The sequence below is a fragment of the Podarcis vaucheri genome, assembly GCF_965113315.1.
Source record: "Podarcis vaucheri genome assembly, chromosome: 5".
NCBI classification, from domain to species: domain Eukaryota; kingdom Metazoa; phylum Chordata; class Lepidosauria; order Squamata; family Lacertidae; genus Podarcis; species Podarcis vaucheri.
Genome location: NC_138763.1, coordinates 10,144,358 through 10,162,584, shown reverse-complemented (window position 1 = coordinate 10,162,584; position 18,227 = coordinate 10,144,358). Strand labels below are relative to the sequence as shown.

Below are 18,227 nucleotides of genomic sequence, written 5' to 3'. Positions count from 1 at the left end.
GCCCCGGCAGAAATGGTCAGGGAATGATGGGAGTTGTAGTCTAGCAACATTCAGAGGGCCACATGTCCTCTACCCCTGCTTTCAAATATGCCTCCCCATGGCATTCTAGCTGGTAAATTAAAGGCTTCCTGAAGCTACTAGAAAGTCCAAGAACCTCTGCTTTAGGAGTCTGTTAAACCACATTCTACAAACCTGTCTTTTCCAAAAGAGGGCAAGTAGATTAGGCAATATCCAACTAAATCATACTTAGAGTAGACTCATTAAAACCAATGCATGTAAGTATGCTGGTTTTAATCAATCTACATATTACATCATTTTCTCCATGCTATTTCAAAAGTAAAAATCAAACGTGCATATTTCCTCCCAACCGTATTTAATATTATTTTTCATTTTTACGTAGACTCCCTGGGGTAATGCACATAATATCTTTAGACTGGAAGTGCCCTAGCAAGAGTGATGTCACATATTTTTCTTGCTTTGGAAAAGGCTTCTGTGCCTATTCCATACACACCCTCAATAAAACTGGAAAAGGTATCTTGTGCTAAGTGTTAATTAAGTGTTTTGATTATGTTAACCTGACATTTAGCATTTGTAGTGGAACAAATTCCTTATATTGCTGGCAAACCACCAAGGTTGATGTTGCAAGTGGTATAGGAACTGTGGGCTGCTTATGTCCCTCCCCAAGCATTTATCAGCAGCACATATGGCAAATCTTAGCATGGGCCACCTAGAACATGATTTTTTTAATGTAAAAAAATTCTGATCGTTTTCTTTTTAAAAATAATAATAATGAGCCCAAACCATAAAGTTCCAGTTTGCAATCCAGCTCGAGTCATGTGCAACTAGCTGTGTGCAACAAGGACACACGAAAAGTTCTACCTAACCCATTCACTGAGACTCAGATAATGAGAATGATGTGGGTGGAATTGGCTGTGTGTACAAAAGCCTGCTCTTGCACACAGATCTCTCTCTGTGGGTAGATATTTCCCCCTTTTCAATACATCCCAGTATTATTCTCGTACATTATAAAAACAGAAAAGGACGTATAATTAATTTGCAAAATAAAGTACTCACACACACACAATTGGCGTAATATATAGTAGCTTACGGTGTTCAGAAAGAAAGATTGTCTATAGTTCGTTTGGCTGTGCATGGAGAATCCCAGCTGCAAATGAAATGGCTGCACTTCATAGAGGAGGGGCAGGGATAAGAAGCAACAGCATAGAACTGTTTGAAGACCCTGTTGAAATTCTATTGGCACCTGCGTCTGTATGCATGTATCAGAATCCCAATGAAACGCAACTCTGATTTAGTCTAAACCCATCCTTAACATCAGATCTGGACACCAGATGTCTCCATATCGCCCCCAGTACAAACACACACACTTTCCTTTATGTAGGGAAGAGGGAGCAATTTATGGGAAGTTTCTTTTTAAAGCAATTGGGGCACCAAATTTGTATGCATATGTCCCCTGACAGCAGGGGGGATCAGGAGTATGAACCGCTGCTATGATGTGCAATTAATCATGTAATATGGCTTTATGGAGCGTTGTAGAAAATACGCAGAAGTTGGTAGCTTTCTTGCATTTTTGAAAACCTGTCTCCACTTCAACAATCAAGCTTCATATTTTGAGACTCCTTCAGCTGAGAAGCAAAACATGGTGGGGGCCAATAATGTTTTCAACTAAAGGGTCAGAAATCAGAAGACACCGCAATGGAATTTCTAGAAGTCTGGGGCTGCGGTATGTTGATGATCATAAACATCTCCCAATCAGCGACTGCAATTTTGCAGGAGCACTACTTTATTAAATATGGCCATCTGATTGACTTTGCTGCACAAATAATTTGTGGGCTCACATCTGCATGGGTGAAGTGCCAAGTGAACCGGAAGCAACACATATACCTGTTTGCATACAGGTCCTGCTGTTGCAGCCTCCGAAAAACAGGCTTTTGCAATCTCAGCAATGGCATGCAGCTGGATATCTGTGTAACTCCAGTTGTTTGCAGGCTGCTCTCGCCATGAGAATGTGGGCATCATGGGCAAGTTTTTAGGGCATTCGCTGCTGCTGCTGCTGCTGCTGCTGCTGCAACATGTGGAAACCAGCTCTTAACTGTGTCATCTTTAGGCTTGTGTTTAAAAGGTAAAGGGACCCCTGACCATTAGGTCCAGTCATGACCGACTCTGGGGTTGCGGTGCTCATCTCGCTTTATTGGCCGAGGGAGCCGGCATACAGCTTCCGGGTCATGTGGCCAGCATGACTAAGCCACTTCTGGTGAACCAGAGCAGTGCACAGAAACGCTGTTTATCTTCCCGCCGGAGCGGTACCTATTTATCTACTTGCACTCCTGTCACAGGGATTCGAACTGCCGACCTTCTGATTGGCAAGTCCTATGCTCTGTGGTTTAACCCACAGCGCCACCTGTGTCCCCTGTTGTGTTTACATGCTTGTGTTTACATGCAAGGAAATCCAAAGGTGGCCGAATTGCATTATCCAAAGCCATGCCAGCTCTCACCAGCAGGAGGCTAATTTGCTCCTCCATCTTTGTTTCTCATTTTTTAAAAAATGTGTGCTGGAGTGTACCACTTCCACTGGTTGAGGGCTGCATATCAGATATTCAATCTGCATACTGAAAATTGCTCAGAAGTGGGAGCAGAACAGACACTTTAAATTGGAATTATGTTGATGAGGAATTTTCTGTGGAAATGGCCTAAAATTTCAGTCACAGTACTGCAACGCAAAGAAGCCTTTCTGCAAAGCCCTCCTGCCGGTTTAACGCTCACATAAATTCTGGGCTGCTCCCCCACAGCACAGCCAGAGCCAGCTCAACTGCACAAGCAGCTGCAAGGGGGACTGACCAGATGCCAAGTGGAGGTGACTTTATATGGATTTTTCTCTGTTTACCAGCCTTACATACAGCATCCATCAAGTAGCCCTATTCCTAGACCAAAATTCATTTCAAACATCACACTACTATAGCAGCTTTGTGGGACCTACGCTTCCCAATCACCATCAATATGCCTTCATGCAAAAACACCTTTATATATTTCTGGAAGTGCCTTCTGTTTCAGGGATTTGAAAGCGGAGGGAAGGGGAAAATTGTGACATTGTCCATTGCAGCAGAGGGGTGGCACAGTCTTCCTCGAAATAAGATGGCATGGCAACAGACCTTTAAGATGACCACACGTTCTCGTCAGCCGTAGGTCCATTTGCAAGCACCTAAACAAGTAGAGAACATCACATGGGGGAAGCATTTTTTTTTGGGGGGGGGGTGAATGTATCCTGTTCAAGAGCCCAGCATATGACAATGTTCCAAAATGAAGTGTGGAGCCCTGAACGGCAGCATCAGACAGAATTGTCAGCACCAAATGCAGAGGATATGTTCCCTCAATCACAAACTGGGGGAAACAAAGGCACCCTCTTGAAACGACAGACAAACCCCATAACTGCCTTCACAGTCACCGTCCCTTGCTTTTGCCTAACACGTCCCAAGATGCCCATCTTTTCCCAGCCACCACTCAAAACATTCTGTGGACAGAAGATCATATCCCAAAGCAGGTTGCATCCTTTGCTGTTGTGCAAAGGCGTCCTAGTTGGCTCAGGTTCAGGAACGGTATTTTCTTCACCCAACCTATTTCCGTTGTTCTTGCCGACCATGATTGTCTTGAGGAAATCAAGCCTGCGGTTGAGGAGAGGCTGAGCAGCTGATCTGAATGGATGGAGGAATTTGAGATGGCCTCTGCAACAGAATATCTCCTGTGGAATCTGCAGACCTTTCTTTAAATAGTCCAGTATTTAACCAACATAGCCACAAAGCTGAAGGCCTTCAAATGCTGTCAGCCTAATTTAGGCAACACCCTTTTCAATGGTTCCAAAAATGCAGTATAAAAAAGCATACTGTCGATTCATTTGTCAAGTTCTAAGATACCTCTGAAGTTTCCATTATCCTCCATATTTCCTAGATTAGCGAGTTGTTGAGTTTTTTTTTTAATTTTTTAAAAATATGTTCCATGCTGATGAAATTTCACAGAATTCTTAAGTTCAGAGCTTGTGGGAAAGGCGATTTGGTCCAGCGTCCACCAGTTAAGTAGAGAAGAAGATGGAGTCCTGAGGAAATGCGTCAAGGTGGGTTCAACTCCCAGCCTTCTGTTCAGCTGTTAAGCTTCTTGTCAGCTCGCTCTCCTTCATTTCTGAATTTGTGGGTGCTGTGCTGCAGGTACCACCGTAGACATCTGAAAGAGGAACACATCTCTATTGGTAATGAGGAACTCTCTTGCAGAGATGCAGGGTGTGGTGTGTGCATATTCGCATAACCATTTTCCACCCACCAAATGGATCCCAAGTTTCATGAAAGATAAGGCCACTGCAACCATCTCAGACCTCATCTGCAGCTGAATCTAAGTTCTTGATTCTGCATTTTCTGATAAACATCTCTCTATTTCCCTCTTGGGACGCGGGTGGCGCTGTGGGTTAAACCACAGAGCCTAGGACTTGCCAATCAGAAGGTCGGCGGTTTGAATCCCCGCGACGGGGTGAGCTCCCGTTGCTCGGTCCCTGCTCCTGTCCACCCAGCAGTTCGAAAGCACGTCAAAGTGCAAGTAGATAAATAGGTACCGCTCTGGCAGGAAGGTAAACGGTGTTTCTGTGCGCTGCTCTGGTTCGCCAGAAGCGGCTTAGTCCCGCTGGCCACGTGACCCGGAAGCTGTACGCCGGCTCCCTCGGCCAATAAAGCGAGATGAGCACCGCAACCCCAGAGTCAGTCACGACTGGACCTAAAGGTCAGGGGTCCCTTTACCTATTTCCCTCTTGGTATCTCTTGGTATTGCCACTGCCCTCAGAAGTTCAAGTGGTGGTGGCTTGGGAAAAGGCATTCTTTGAGGCAGCCTCTAAGTCTAAGCCATGGGTAGGCAAACTAAGGCCCAGGGGCCGGATTCGGCCCAATCGCCTTCTAAATTTGGCCCAGTCCAGGAATCAGCATGTGTCAGGGGTTCAGAAGCAGAGACGCAGAGAAGGGTGGAAACAGAGAGCGAGGGGGAGGAAGCCGAAGGGAGAATGAGTGATGATGACGACCCGAGATCTCCAAGCCTAAGCAGTGAGTCAGAGGACTCCCAAAAGGGAGCCCCAGTGAGCAGAGCAAGGGGGGGATCCGGGGGGACACCCCAGGAGGAAGGGAACAGAGGAGATTCAGAGAGCAGCAGCTGGAAGTCGGGACCCACGCTCATAACTGAGGGCGGCAGCAGCTGGAAGTCGGGACCCACGCTCAAGACTGAGAGCAGCAGGGAGGAAGGTAGCCAGGCATCGGGTTCCGGAGGCTGTCAGCAGGAGGGAGGGCACGAGTCAGGGGTGGTCACGCCCTCCTCAGAGAGCGAGGCAACGGTTAAGAGGAAAGTAGAGAGTTGGGCGCGCGCGCCAAGTTCAAATGCAGCGGAAGCTGGAGCAGTAAGCAGCCCGGAGAGTGAGCCAGGTCCTAAAGCCCGCCGCAAGGAGGCAGAAGGATCAGGGGGGTCAGCGTCAGAGGAGAGTAGAAGGGAGGAGGCCCAGGGGGGCAGAAGGACCCAGAGACGTAGGGAGAGGCGAAGGAGGTGGAGCAAGGCTAGGGTATTAAGCTGGTGTGCAAGAGGCGGGGACTCAGACGGGTCTTCGCCGACCTAGAGCAGAAGGTGTAGAGCTGCACGCTGCAGTTCGGAAATGAAACCTGTAACTCAATAAAGACTCCTTTAAAGTGGACGCTGTGTGGCGTGGTCCTATGTGAGCTGGGACCTGGTAGCAGCTCTGACAGTAAGACCCGTCTCTTCAAAGCTTCAGAAACCTGAAACCTCGCAGCGGGAGCAGAAGCCGCTAGGGGAGGAAGAGGGGTGTCTGTAAGCGAGCTCACAAAGGTTAGCAAGATGACGGAAGAACAGAGGATCTCCGCGCTGCAAGAGGCAGTGACCCAGTTGTCCTCAGAGGTATTGGCTTCCAAGAAACGGGAGGAGGAGACTACAGCCGCCTACAGAGACCTACACGCCAGGTTTGAAATGCTTGTTAAGCAAGGGCAACCGGGACCCAGACCGGAGGGCGTGGGATTGGCACGGAGAGCAGGAGGGCTTGTGGCTCACTTCGATGGGACTTTGCAACAGTACCCTAATTTTAGAGCAGACGTAATGTGCGCACTGCAACTGCTGGCAAAAGACTTTAGAGATGAGGAAGAGAAGGTGGGGTTCATATTGTCCCATTTGCATGGGGATGCCAAAGCCTGGCTGCGCAATTTGTGGAGGGATAAAGATCCGGCGCTTCAGAATGCAGATGCCTTTATCAAAGCGATGGATGCGTGTTTTTTGTCTACTATTGATGTGGATCTTGCCAGACGGGAGATTCATGGACTAAAACAAGGGAGGGCGAGCGTCCGGCAGTATCACGCCCGATTTTTTGCGCTGGTCAGTGCTTTAGAATGGGATCGGGATTCGCCCCCTGTCAGAGACCTCTTCTGGGAGGGTCTAAGTTCTGCGGTTAAGGATGAAATTGCAAGGGGGGAGAGGCCCCGAAGCACGCAGGAGGTGGTCCAAAGGGCGCTGACTGTGGGGGTGAGGCTGGAAGAACGTCCATGGTGCAGAGATGAAGGACGTGGAGGGCGCGAAGCAGCGAGAAGTTTCTCTTTCGTTCCGAGGGAAGCAGCGCGTGCGCAATCCACACCTCCGCCAGGAGGGGGAGGGGAACCGATGGAGGTTGGAGGTGCAAGGGCTCAGTCAGCAGCCAGAGCCCTAGCACCGGCAGCAGTGAAAGCGAAGCCTCCTAGAGGGAACAGGAAGTGTTACATCTGCGAGGATCCAGGCCATTTGGCGAAGGAGTGTCCCCGGAGGCTCCACAAGCACACTGCAGCCTCAGCCATGGTGACCGCAGCAACGCAGCAAGGAGAACCACAGCAGGGAAACGACGATGTCTGGCTGGAGACGGAGGCACTGGGGCCCAGCCAGACGCATCTGTGAAGCAGTCCCCAGCAATCTTGCAACCCACGGATCCCCTCCCACCCAAACCAGTAGTGCAGCTCACAGCATCTCTCCAGCTACCCGACGGCGTCACTATCGAAGTGCCGCTTTCTGTGGATTCTGGAAGCAACGCAGACTTTATAGCGCAGAGCTTTGTGGAGCAGCACGCTATACAGCTATTGCCTGCCACTCTGCCCCTGCAAGTCGTCACAGTGGATGGCAGAGAGTTGCTAGGGGGGCAGGTGGTGAAGCAGACGCCACCGATGGTGATGCGCCTTGGCAACCACAGGGAAGTCATCAGTTTTAATGTCACCCAACTGTCGGACACGCCCATTGTGTTGGGCATGAGTTGGCTGGACAGGCACAGTCCGACACTGGCTTGGTACCAGAGACAACTGATCTTCGGCTCCTCTTATTGCGCAGAACACTGCATCCTGCCCCGACGGGAGGGAGAGGAGGAGGAATCACAACTGCAGTTGGGAACGTTGCAAGCGGTCCCCCACAAATACGCGAGCTTTTTGGAGGTCTTCTGCGAGAAGGAGGCGGACAAGCTACCCCCTCACCGGCCATATGACTGCAAGATTGACCTCCTACCGGGGGCGACGCTGCCGAAGGGGCGGCTATACTCCATGTCTGAAGATGAAATGCAGGAACTCAAACAGTTCATCGAGCATAATCTGGAGCGTGGCTTCATCAGAGAGTCCAAGGCAGTGGGGGGCAGTCCCGTTTTCTTCGTGAAAAAGAAAGACACGCCCCAAAAAAGACTAGTTGTGGACTACCGCCTTTTGAACCAGATGACCAAACCGTCTGATTACCCCATGCCCAGGATTGACGACCTCCTCGCGACGGTGCGCAAGGGACGCGTGTTCACCAAGTTGGACCTGCGAGGGGCGTACAATCTCATCCGCATGCGGGAGGGCGATGAGTGGAAGACGGCCATGTTCACACCGCTGGGCACCTACGAATACAGAGTTATGCCCTTTGGATTACAAAATGGCTCTCACTGTTTTCAAGCTTTTATGCATCACGTGTTGGAGGGACTCCTCTACAAGACATGCGTCTGCTTCCTGGATGACATCCTGATTTTCTCTGACTCGCAGCAAGCTCACGACCGAGACGTGAGGGAGGTGCTCAGCAGGTTGCAACAACATAGACTGTACGCCAAGCTGGAGAAGTGCCAGTTCGACACGACGGAGGTGGATTTCCTGGGATACAAGTTGTCGGACAAGGGGATAGCCATGGACAGCACCAAGGTTCGTGCGGTATTGGATTGGAAAAGCCCGCGCAACCGGAAGGAGGTCCAGCGGTTTGTCGGCTTCGCCAACTTCTATCGCAAGTTTATCAAGGGGTTCGCGATGCAGACGGCAGCAATTACGGACACGCTCAGCTCCAAAAAAAAGAAATTCATCTGGACGGAGCAGGCGGAACAGTCCTTTCAAGCGCTCAAGCATCTCTTCGCATCGGAGAAGCAACTGCTGCATATCGACCCCAGTAAACCGTTGAGGGTAGAGACAGACGCGTCAGACAGAGCCGTGGGAGCTGTCCTGCTGCAGCGAGACCCGCAAGGGGTGTGGCGGCCGGGAGCGTTCTACTCCAGAAAGCTCAGCAAGTCGGAGCAGAACTACACCATCTGGGACAGGGAGTTGCTGGCCATTCATGCAGCTTTCAAGGCGTGGAGGCACTTCCTAATCGGCGCCAAGCACACGGTGCAGGTCTGCACGGACCACAAGAATCTGGAGCACTGGCGCACGGCTCAGTTCCTGAACCAGAGGCAGATACGTTGGGCGGAGTTCTTTGCTGACTTCAATTTCCGAATAGAGTACGTCCCAGGCGACACCAACATCATGGCGGATGCACTGTCCCGAAAACCGCAATACCTAGAAGAGGTGACGCCAGCGGCGGCCATGCACATCTTCGCACCGACGGCGTGGGCGTGTGCCTCAGCTACAGTAGACCTGGATGCGGTGCGACGTGCATTGCGGGACGACTCATTCGCGCAAGACAAGATGGCGGAACTGCTCAGAGGCACGGCTACCACGGACGAGTTCCAGGTGCGGGACGGCTTGCTCCTACGCAAAGGGGCTGTCTATGTACCAGGAGACGACCTTCGCGCCAAGGTACTGCAACAGTTGCACGACGCACCCACGGCCGGTCACTTTGGCACAGAGAAAACGATGGAATTAGTCGCGAGAGACTTCTGGTGGCCCAGGCTGAGAGGAGAGGTCGCGGACTACGTCGCGAGGTGCGACACCTGCCAGAGGGCCAAGCCGGTACACAGACCACCGGCGGGACTGTTAGAACCGCTGCAAACACCGTTTGAACCGTGGGAGAGGGTGGCCCTGGACTTTGTGACGGATTTACCCAGCTCGAGAGGCAAGACAGCTGTGCTAGTGGTGGTGGACTTGTTCACCAAGATGGCACATTTCATTCCGTGTGCGAAGGTGGCCACGGCGGAACAAACCGCCAAACTGTTCATAGATCACGTGTTCAAAGTGCATGGCCTGCCACGGTCTATCCTGTCCGACCGCGGACGCCAGTTCATCTCGTCTTTCTGGCAGAAGCTGATGGGTTTTCTAAATGTCAAGGTCAATCTGGCATCAGCAAGACACCCGCAGACCAACGGGCAAGCAGAGAGGGTCAATGCCATCATGCAGCAGTACCTGAGATGCTATGCCAATCAACAGCCTGCGACGTGGGTGGATTACCTGCCGCTAGCCGAGTTCGCTTACAACAACACGAAGCACGTGTCCACAGGAGTGACGCCGTTCTTTGCCAACAATGGGAGGAATCCCAGAACCTTCCCGGGACTGGAGAGAGTGGGGGAGGGAGAACCACAGACGGCGGACGCGTTCGCGTCAGAGCTGCAGGCGGTCCACGATCAACTCAGACGGCAGCTGGAGCTAGCTAAGCACGCCTACAAGGTGCAAGCTGACAAGCACAGGCGGGTTGGCGAAGTGATCCAAGTGGGAGACTGGGTCTGGTTGGCAGCCCACGCAGTGCCGACCAGGTCGCTTGCCAAGAAGAAGTTGGGGCACAAGCAGATCGGTCCGTACCAAGTCGAAGCGCAGATCAACCCGGTAGCCTTCCGACTGGCGCTGCCGGAGGGTTCCAGAATGCATCCGGTGTTCCACAGGTCGGTGCTCACTCCCTACAAGGCACCTCACAGGTTCCAGGAGCCAGGGACGGCGCCAAGTCCGCTCCGGGAACGGACGGAGACGCGGGAGGTGAAGCACCAGGACCACATCAACGAGGTCACGGAGATTTTGGACTCCAGATGGGGGGAAGAGGGAGTCGAATACCTCTTAGCCAGAGAGGGCACCCGGGCCAGCGCCAATAGCTGGGTACCAGACTACGCTTTGGAGGAACCCCTGCTCAAGGACGAGTTTCATGCCCTCTTCCCACACAAACCCATGCCAGCGAGCTTCTTCGACGACTGGTTGTTCACACCCACACTTTCTTCCAGCACGTTCCATGGATTCGACTCAGAAGGGGAACCCGCACGGAGCACCCGTTCCCCAGAAGGTTCACCGGCAGGTTCGGCATCAGGCAACTCGTATTGGTGGGACGATCGACCAGAGGAGCAATGGCGCAGGACGTGGCTGGAGATGCCAGGTCGAGCGACCGACGCAGAGACTGACATGGACGTGTTCGGGGAGGACCTCGGGTTCGAGCACGGCGGTACAGAGATGGAAGAGCAACAAGTCAACGTCGACGACCGCGAGGGGGAAGACTCGGAGGTCTTCAGTTGGCGGCCACCCACGGGGAGCGACCTGTATCCAGCATTCCCTCCCATGATGATGGAGCGCCCAGCACCCACACCTGACAGCGGGGAGGGGGGAAGGGGGGGCTTCGAGGGGGGGATGGATGTCAGGGGTTCAGAAGCAGAGACGCAGAGAAGGGTGGAAACAGAGAGCGAGGGGGAGGAAGCCGAAGGGAGAATGAGTGATGATGACGACCCGAGATCTCCAAGCCTAAGCAGTGAGTCAGAGGACTCCCAAAAGGGAGCCCCAGTGAGCAGAGCAAGGGGGGGATCCGGGGGGACACCCCAGGAGGAAGGGAACAGAGGAGATTCAGAGAGCAGCAGCTGGAAGTCGGGACCCACGCTCATAACTGAGGGCGGCAGCAGCTGGAAGTCGGGACCCACGCTCAAGACTGAGAGCAGCAGGGAGGAAGGTAGCCAGGCATCGGGTTCCGGAGGCTGTCAGCAGGAGGGAGGGCACGAGTCAGGGGTGGTCACGCCCTCCTCAGAGAGCGAGGCAACGGTTAAGAGGAAAGTAGAGAGTTGGGCGCGCGCGCCAAGTTCAAATGCAGCGGAAGCTGGAGCAGTAAGCAGCCCGGAGAGTGAGCCAGGTCCTAAAGCCCGCCGCAAGGAGGCAGAAGGATCAGGGGGGTCAGCGTCAGAGGAGAGTAGAAGGGAGGAGGCCCAGGGGGGCAGAAGGACCCAGAGACGTAGGGAGAGGCGAAGGAGGTGGAGCAAGGCTAGGGTATTAAGCTGGTGTGCAAGAGGCGGGGACTCAGACGGGTCTTCGCCGACCTAGAGCAGAAGGTGTAGAGCTGCACGCTGCAGTTCGGAAATGAAACCTGTAACTCAATAAAGACTCCTTTAAAGTGGACGCTGTGTGGCGTGGTCCTATGTGAGCTGGGACCTGGTAGCAGCTCTGACAGCATGTTTTTACATGAGTAGAATGTGTGCTTTTATTTAAAATGCATCTCTGGGTTATTTGTGGGGCATAGGAATTCGTTCATTCCTCCCTCCAATATAGTCTGGCCCCCCACAAGGTCTGAGGGACAGTGGACCGGCCCCCTGCTTTAAAAGTTTGCTGACGCCTGCTCTAAGCTGTGGAATTTCCTCTCCAAAGAGGTGTGTCTAGCATCTTCATCGCTTTCACTGCATATGCTGAAGACACAGTTTTTTATCCTGCCCTTTGACACCTGATTATTGTTGTTGGTTGCCTTTTTCTTTTATAATATTTATTTAGTTAGCTTTCTATGCATAAAACAACAACCTGGGATTTATTTTTAAATCCGCTCAATTTTTCTGATTTAGCTGATTAACTTTTATATTGCTGTAATCCATCTTTGGACTTTATGGTAAAGAGTAGGTAAGAAATCCAATAAACACAGTCATGGCCAAACTTGGCCCTCCAGCTGTTTTTGGGACTACAACTCCCATCATCCCTAGCTAACAGGACTAGTGGTCCGGGATGATGGGAATTGTAGTCCCAAAGCAGCTGGAGGGCCAAGTTTGGCCATGCCTGAACAAACAAAACCCTAAGACTACAGATCTCTCTCCTAGCTGAGAATCAGAGCTCTTAAAGGTCTACAATTTCCTGCTGCACAATAATCTTCAGAGCTAAGAGCAGTGATTGTTAAGAAAGGGAACAGCACAGAGCTTTCAAAACACTGTGAAATGTTGGTTACCTGCGTTGCTGATGTTGCGGATGTTGCTGGTGTCGCCATCTGCCGGCTGCAGCAGACTGGAAGGGACCCAGTCTGTTTTCTCAGAAACCAACTTCTTCACTAACCTGAACGTTCAAAGGAAATATATAGAATCACCATCTTTTTCCCCTCAGTAATGCCGCTACTGCTGTAGCCTCCAAGGAAATTCCTACAATATCCCCGGATTTGGACAACGAAGCTTGTTACAGAGAGTCGTTGGAGGACAAAAACAGGGCAAATCTGATCAGTCGTTTTTCATGCATTCAGAAACATGCCCCCAATTGTGACATTTTGCAAGTTTGGTTTCACAACCCCCTATCAAGAATTCTCCATGAAAATAATTGGAGGGCTTGTGCATATACTATTTTTATTTATTTATTGGGGGTGGGGGGAGCAAGCAACACTCGCCACAACTCCACACTCAACCAGAAAGAAAAAGCCCAAACCCCTCAATTCTAAATAAAATTGGAAAGGGCAGTGAGGCTTGATAAGCACAAAGGAAGGTACCATGTTGAGGACCCCAGGGGTAGGGGATCAACTTCTAGACACCCTTTTGCCATATCCAGCACTCTGAGATATGTTACCTGTTCCCCAGTGGGTGGTATTCAACCTCCACATCTCATTAGTGTAAGGATTTCCATTTTTGCAAATGGATTTTCCTTTCTTCCCCAAGCGGACCTCGTGCCCTCACCAAACTTGCTGCAGAGGGTAGGGGAAAACCCCTAGAACAGTTTTTGTTATGTACTGAGAACAATAGGATCCAAATTGCAGCAGTCTGATTAGTCCTAGAACAATAGGATTCAGAATGCAGCAGTCTGATTGGCCCTGGAACAATGCAGCAGCATGATTGGTTGGCAGGAACCACCCAATCCTGCTCCAGATTGAAGTGAATCCACAACCTGATTGGCTTACAGTAGAATTCTGGAATTAGCCAATCATGTGCAGCCCATTGTGTAAATAATGTATATAAGGCAGATACTGGGAGGGGACTTCCATTCATTCCTCCTCACCACTATGAGCTGAATAAAGAGCATGAAATCACTTTGCGACTCTGAGTATATTTCACTGGCGACGAAGGTGGGATCCCGCTGAGCTGACTGCCACACACAGCACCGCAGCACCGCCACCTGCCGCACCGCTGCCTCGCACCGTGTATCCAGGCTTCAGCTCCGAGACACAAGGAACTCAGAATGGCAACCAACAGCAGCTTCTCGCCATTCAACCCAGCATCTGGAGACTGGGAAGCGTACGCCTCCCGTTTCACCTTCCTCCTGGAAGCCAAAGGGGTCACCAACGAAGAAGACGCCAAGAAGAGGGCAATATTCTTCAGCGTCTGCGGAGAGGAGACGTTTGAAATCGCCCGGGCTCTCCTTGCGCCTGAAGACGTCGCTACTGTTCCATACAAAACAATAATGGAACAGCTGAAGGGGCACTTTTCGCCACAGCCCTCAGTGGTGGCTCGTCGAAATGCCTTCTACGCAAAGCGACAAGCCCCTGGGGAAACCATAACTGGGTTTGTGACCTCTCTCCGCCAAGCCGCCCGGTTCTGCAACTTCTCAGAGCTGGAGAACATGCTTCGTGACCGCCTCGTCGGTGGCCTGAAGGATGAGAAGCTGCAACGACGCCTCTACGCTAAGAAGGACCTAACGTTCCAGGTCGCTCTGGAGGAGGCCCTGGCAACGGAAGCTGCCGAGAGGTCGACGCAAGAGGCACGGCCGAGCCTGCCATCCCAACCAAGGGTCCACCACGAAGACCTCACCGACGACTCAGGATCCGACAGGGAGGAGGTGCACCGAGTACAGCAGCGCACTCAAGCAGCGCACAGACCACAGCTGCCTCGACGAGAAGGAGGAAACTGCGCAAGCTGCGGGGAGAGTCACGAGAGGAGGACCTGCCGTTTCCGCAACGCAGAGTGCAGGCAGTGCAGAAAATCGGGACACATCGCCCGGGTGTGTCGGGCTCGGCCCACCCGACACCAGGCATCAGATGACCAACCCAAGAGCCCCAGGTCCCGGGGCCCAACGCACCAAGGCAACTCGACGGAGCTCACGGACTGCCAGGTATACCAGTTGCCCCACCCCAACGTAGAGAAAATTTATGTAGAGGTACAGATAGAGGGGGCCCCATGCCGCATGGAGCTTGACACGGGTTCAACTCTATCCATAATCTCGGCAAAGACCTTAAGGAAACTGTGTCCTACTGGGGGTCCCAAACTCAGGCCGGCCCCATTCACCCTACGGGACTTCCAGAAACGTAAGGTCCCCACAATGGGGGTGGGGACCTTCAGGGTGCAATACCGAGGGCGGACGCGGCAACTGGACTTGCTTGTGGTCAAGGGCCCCTACATTAGCTTACTGGGATTGGCATGGTTTGGACCACTGGGGCTAGCTGTCACCGGGGTGAACCACACTACCTTACAAGTGGACGTGGACGCCATATGCAAGGAATTTCCAGGGGTTTTCGACGGGAAATTGGGACAGTATACGGGCCCCCCCATTGCGCTACAGCTTGACCCCGCAGTACGACCGGTCAGGCTCAAGGCCCGCCGGGTCCCGTTCGCCTTGAAACCCCGTATAGACGAGGAATTGGACCGACTCGTGGAGCAAGGAGTGCTGGAGCCAGTGCCTAATGCCCCCTGGGAAACTCCAATCGTCACACCCGTCAAGCCTAATGGTTCGGTCCGCATCTGCGCAGACTACAAGTGTACCATAAACAAGGCCCTCACGGCCCACGCATACCCAGTGCCAGTGGTCAGCCATGTCCTTGCCACCCTGGCTGGGTCGAAAATTTTTGGCAAGCTGGACTTGGCCCAAGCATATCAACAGCTGCCAGTAGATGAGGCCACAGCAGAGGCACAGACGATTGTGACGCACAGAGGAGCGTTCAGAGTAAAGCGGCTGCAATTCGGGGTCAGCGTGGCACCAGGCATATTCCAGAATCTAATGGACTCTCTCCTTAAAGGGATTCCTGGTGTCACCCCCTTCTTCGATGATGTGTTGATTGCCGGGCCCACACCAGAGGAGTTTGAGGACCGCCTCCGCACCGTTCTGCACCGTTTCCAGACGGCGGGTCTCAAGGTGAAGCGGGAAAAATGTCTACTAGGAGTGCCTCAGGTGGACTTTCTGGGATTTATGGTGGACGCAGAAGGGGTCCACCCGACTGGGGACAAGGTACGGGCCATTTGTGATGCCCCCGCGCCCAAGAGCAAGACTGAACTTCAGGCCTTCTTGGGATTATTGAACTTTTACCATTCCTTCCTTCCCCACAAGGCGGCGGTAGCGGAGCCCCTACACAGACTCCTGGACAAGCGGGCCCCTTGGGTGTGGGGCCAGCGCCAGGAGGCCGCATTCCAGGCAGTCAAGGACTTGCTTGTCTCAAACTCTGTCTTGGCACACTTCGACGAGAGGCTGCCGGTGGTGCTAGCATGCGACGCCTCACCCTATGGCATTGGCGCTGTCCTGGGGCACCAACTCCCGGATGGAAGAGAGGTACCGGTGGCGTACTTTTCCCAGACACTCAATGCAACCGAGCGGAACTACTCGCAAATTGACAAGGAGGGTCTGGCAATTGTGAAGGGAGTAAAAAAATTCCATGATTTCTTGTACGGGCGGCCCTTCACCGTGGTGACTGACCACAAGCCGTTGCTTGGCTTGTTTGCCCCCGAAAAGCAGACCCCCCAAGTGCTGTCTCCTCGCGTCCTCAGGTGGTCAATTTTCCTTGCCAGCTACCAGTATGCACTGATTCACCGACCTGGGAAGGCGATGGGCCATGCGGACGCCCTCAGCAGGCTACCACTACCGGAAACAGGCCCTGACCCAGCACCTGCACAAGAGGTCATGAGCCTGGAGCTGCTTCCCGACCGCCCCATTCAGGCACAAGAAGTTGCACACCATTCCAAGAAAGATAGGGTCATCTCCCGGGTCCTGGACTGGGTGTGGAGGGGATGGCCCAGCAGCAGCCCCGGGCCAGAATTCGCCGGCTACACAACCCGCAAACATGAACTGTCGGCCCACAAGGGGTGCCTGTTATGGGGAAGCAGAGTCGTTGTTCCCCAGCCCCTCCGCAAAAGGATCCTCACAGCCCTACACGAGACACATCCAGGGGTAGTAAGAATGAAGGCCCTTGCCAGGAGTTATGTGTGGTGGCCGGGGATTGATGGAGAGATAGAGGCCTGGGTCAAACACTGCCAGGCCTGCCAAGAATCCCGCCCAGATCCCCCAAGGGCCCCAGTCCAATCCTGGGAGTCCGCCCGAGCACCATGGTCACGCCTGCACGTGGATTTCGCTGGCCCCTTTCAGGGGAAAACATTCTTCATAGTGGTGGACTCCTACACCAAATGGCTGGAAGTCGCACTGGTACCGTCCACTTCCACGTCCGCAGCCATCCGGGTACTACGCAGGCTGTTTGCAACCCACGGGCTCCCTGACACTCTCGTCTCAGACAACGGGACTGCATTTACGTCAGGAGAATTCCAAACCTTCACAGCACAGAACGCCATCCGCCACATCCGTTCGGCGCCGTTCCACCCTGCCACCAATGGCCAAGCAGAACGCATGGTGCGGACCACCAAGGACACCCTTCGCCGCATGACGCAAGGGGACTGGGAGTACCGCCTTGCCACATTCCTTCTAGCACAGCACAGCACCCCCAGCTCAACGACTGGCCGGAGCCCCGCTGAACTACTAATGGGTCGGCGCCTTGCAATCAGATTGGACCGCCTTCACCCCGATAGAGCTCAGGATGAGGTAGTGGTGGGGGAAGGCAGGAACCCCCGGACCTTCGAGGCCCAGGACCCAGTGTACGCAAAGAATTTTGGGGCAGGCCCAGCATGGGTACCCGCCACAGTCACCAGGGTCACTGGCCCAGTGTCGTACGAGGTGCTAACGGATGGGGGGCAATGCTGGCGCCGCCACTGCGACCAGATACGGCGACGATTCCCGGGAGAAACCCAGGAGGAGGACAGGTCAGAGGAGTCCCAAGGGAACAGCGGGGCAGTGAGGCCCATAGAGCAAGAGGGGCCAGCAGGAGAGGCAGAATCAGTAAATACAGAGAGGACCCGTGAGGCCGAAAGGACACCAGAACCAGAACCACGACTGAGCGAGCCGGTTGCACCAGACCAAACAACCCCATCACAGCCAGCACCCTTGGAACACGAGCCAGAACCTGAACCCCAGACCAGGGAACACCACAGGCCGCAACGCACACGTAGGCCACCGGCATACCTTGAGGACTATGAATGTGACCTCCCGGGCAGGACTGGAACTTAGAGGGGAGGGGTGTTATGTACTGAGAACAATAGGATCCAAATTGCAGCAGTCTGATTAGTCCTAGAACAATAGGATTCAGAATGCAGCAGTCTGATTGGCCCTGGAACAATGCAGCAGCATGATTGGTTGGCAGGAACCACCCAATCCTGCTCCAGATTGAAGTGAATCCACAACCTGATTGGCTTACAGTAGAATTCTGGAATTAGCCAATCATGTGCAGCCCATTGTGTAAATAATGTATATAAGGCAGATACTGGGAGGGGACTTCCATTCATTCCTCCTCACCACTATGAGCTGAATAAAGAGCATGAAATCACTTGTTTTAAAGGGTGTGCTGGCGGAGAGGAAGTTATCTTGCGCCGAGGAGATATATATTTGCGACGACTGAATGAGAGACTTAGTACTATGTTAGATTCCACTGCGTGTCCCCGGTGGTCAGTTTGTCAACAAAGATTTATTGGCTCAGTACCCCTCACCACCTAGTAAAACTGTCCTGCCAGTAAAACCAGTTGCTGAAAAGAAGTTTGCGGAAGTTTATTCTTTTTTATTTTTTTTAAA

The 18,227-nt window shown here is 52.8% G+C and overlaps 1 protein-coding gene across 6 annotated transcripts in view; it reads right to left on the bottom strand.

The window, feature by feature from the left end:
• Nucleotides 1-1,030: 1,030 nt before the first annotated feature.
• The window catches only part of MCF2L2 (MCF.2 cell line derived transforming sequence-like 2), a 244,322-nt gene continuing 227,125 nt past the window's right edge, over nt 1,031-18,227 (bottom strand). For all 6 annotated transcript variants that reach the window (XM_082223915.1, XM_082223920.1, XM_082223916.1 and 3 more), the window contains 2 exons: nt 12,385-12,488; nt 1,031-4,230 (listed from right to left, as the gene is read on the bottom strand). In XM_082223915.1, coding sequence (XP_082080041.1) covers nt 4,130-4,230; nt 12,385-12,488 — 205 coding nt within the window. In that variant the 3' untranslated portion in view covers nt 1,031-4,129. The remainder of the gene's footprint in view (nt 4,231-12,384; nt 12,489-18,227) is intronic.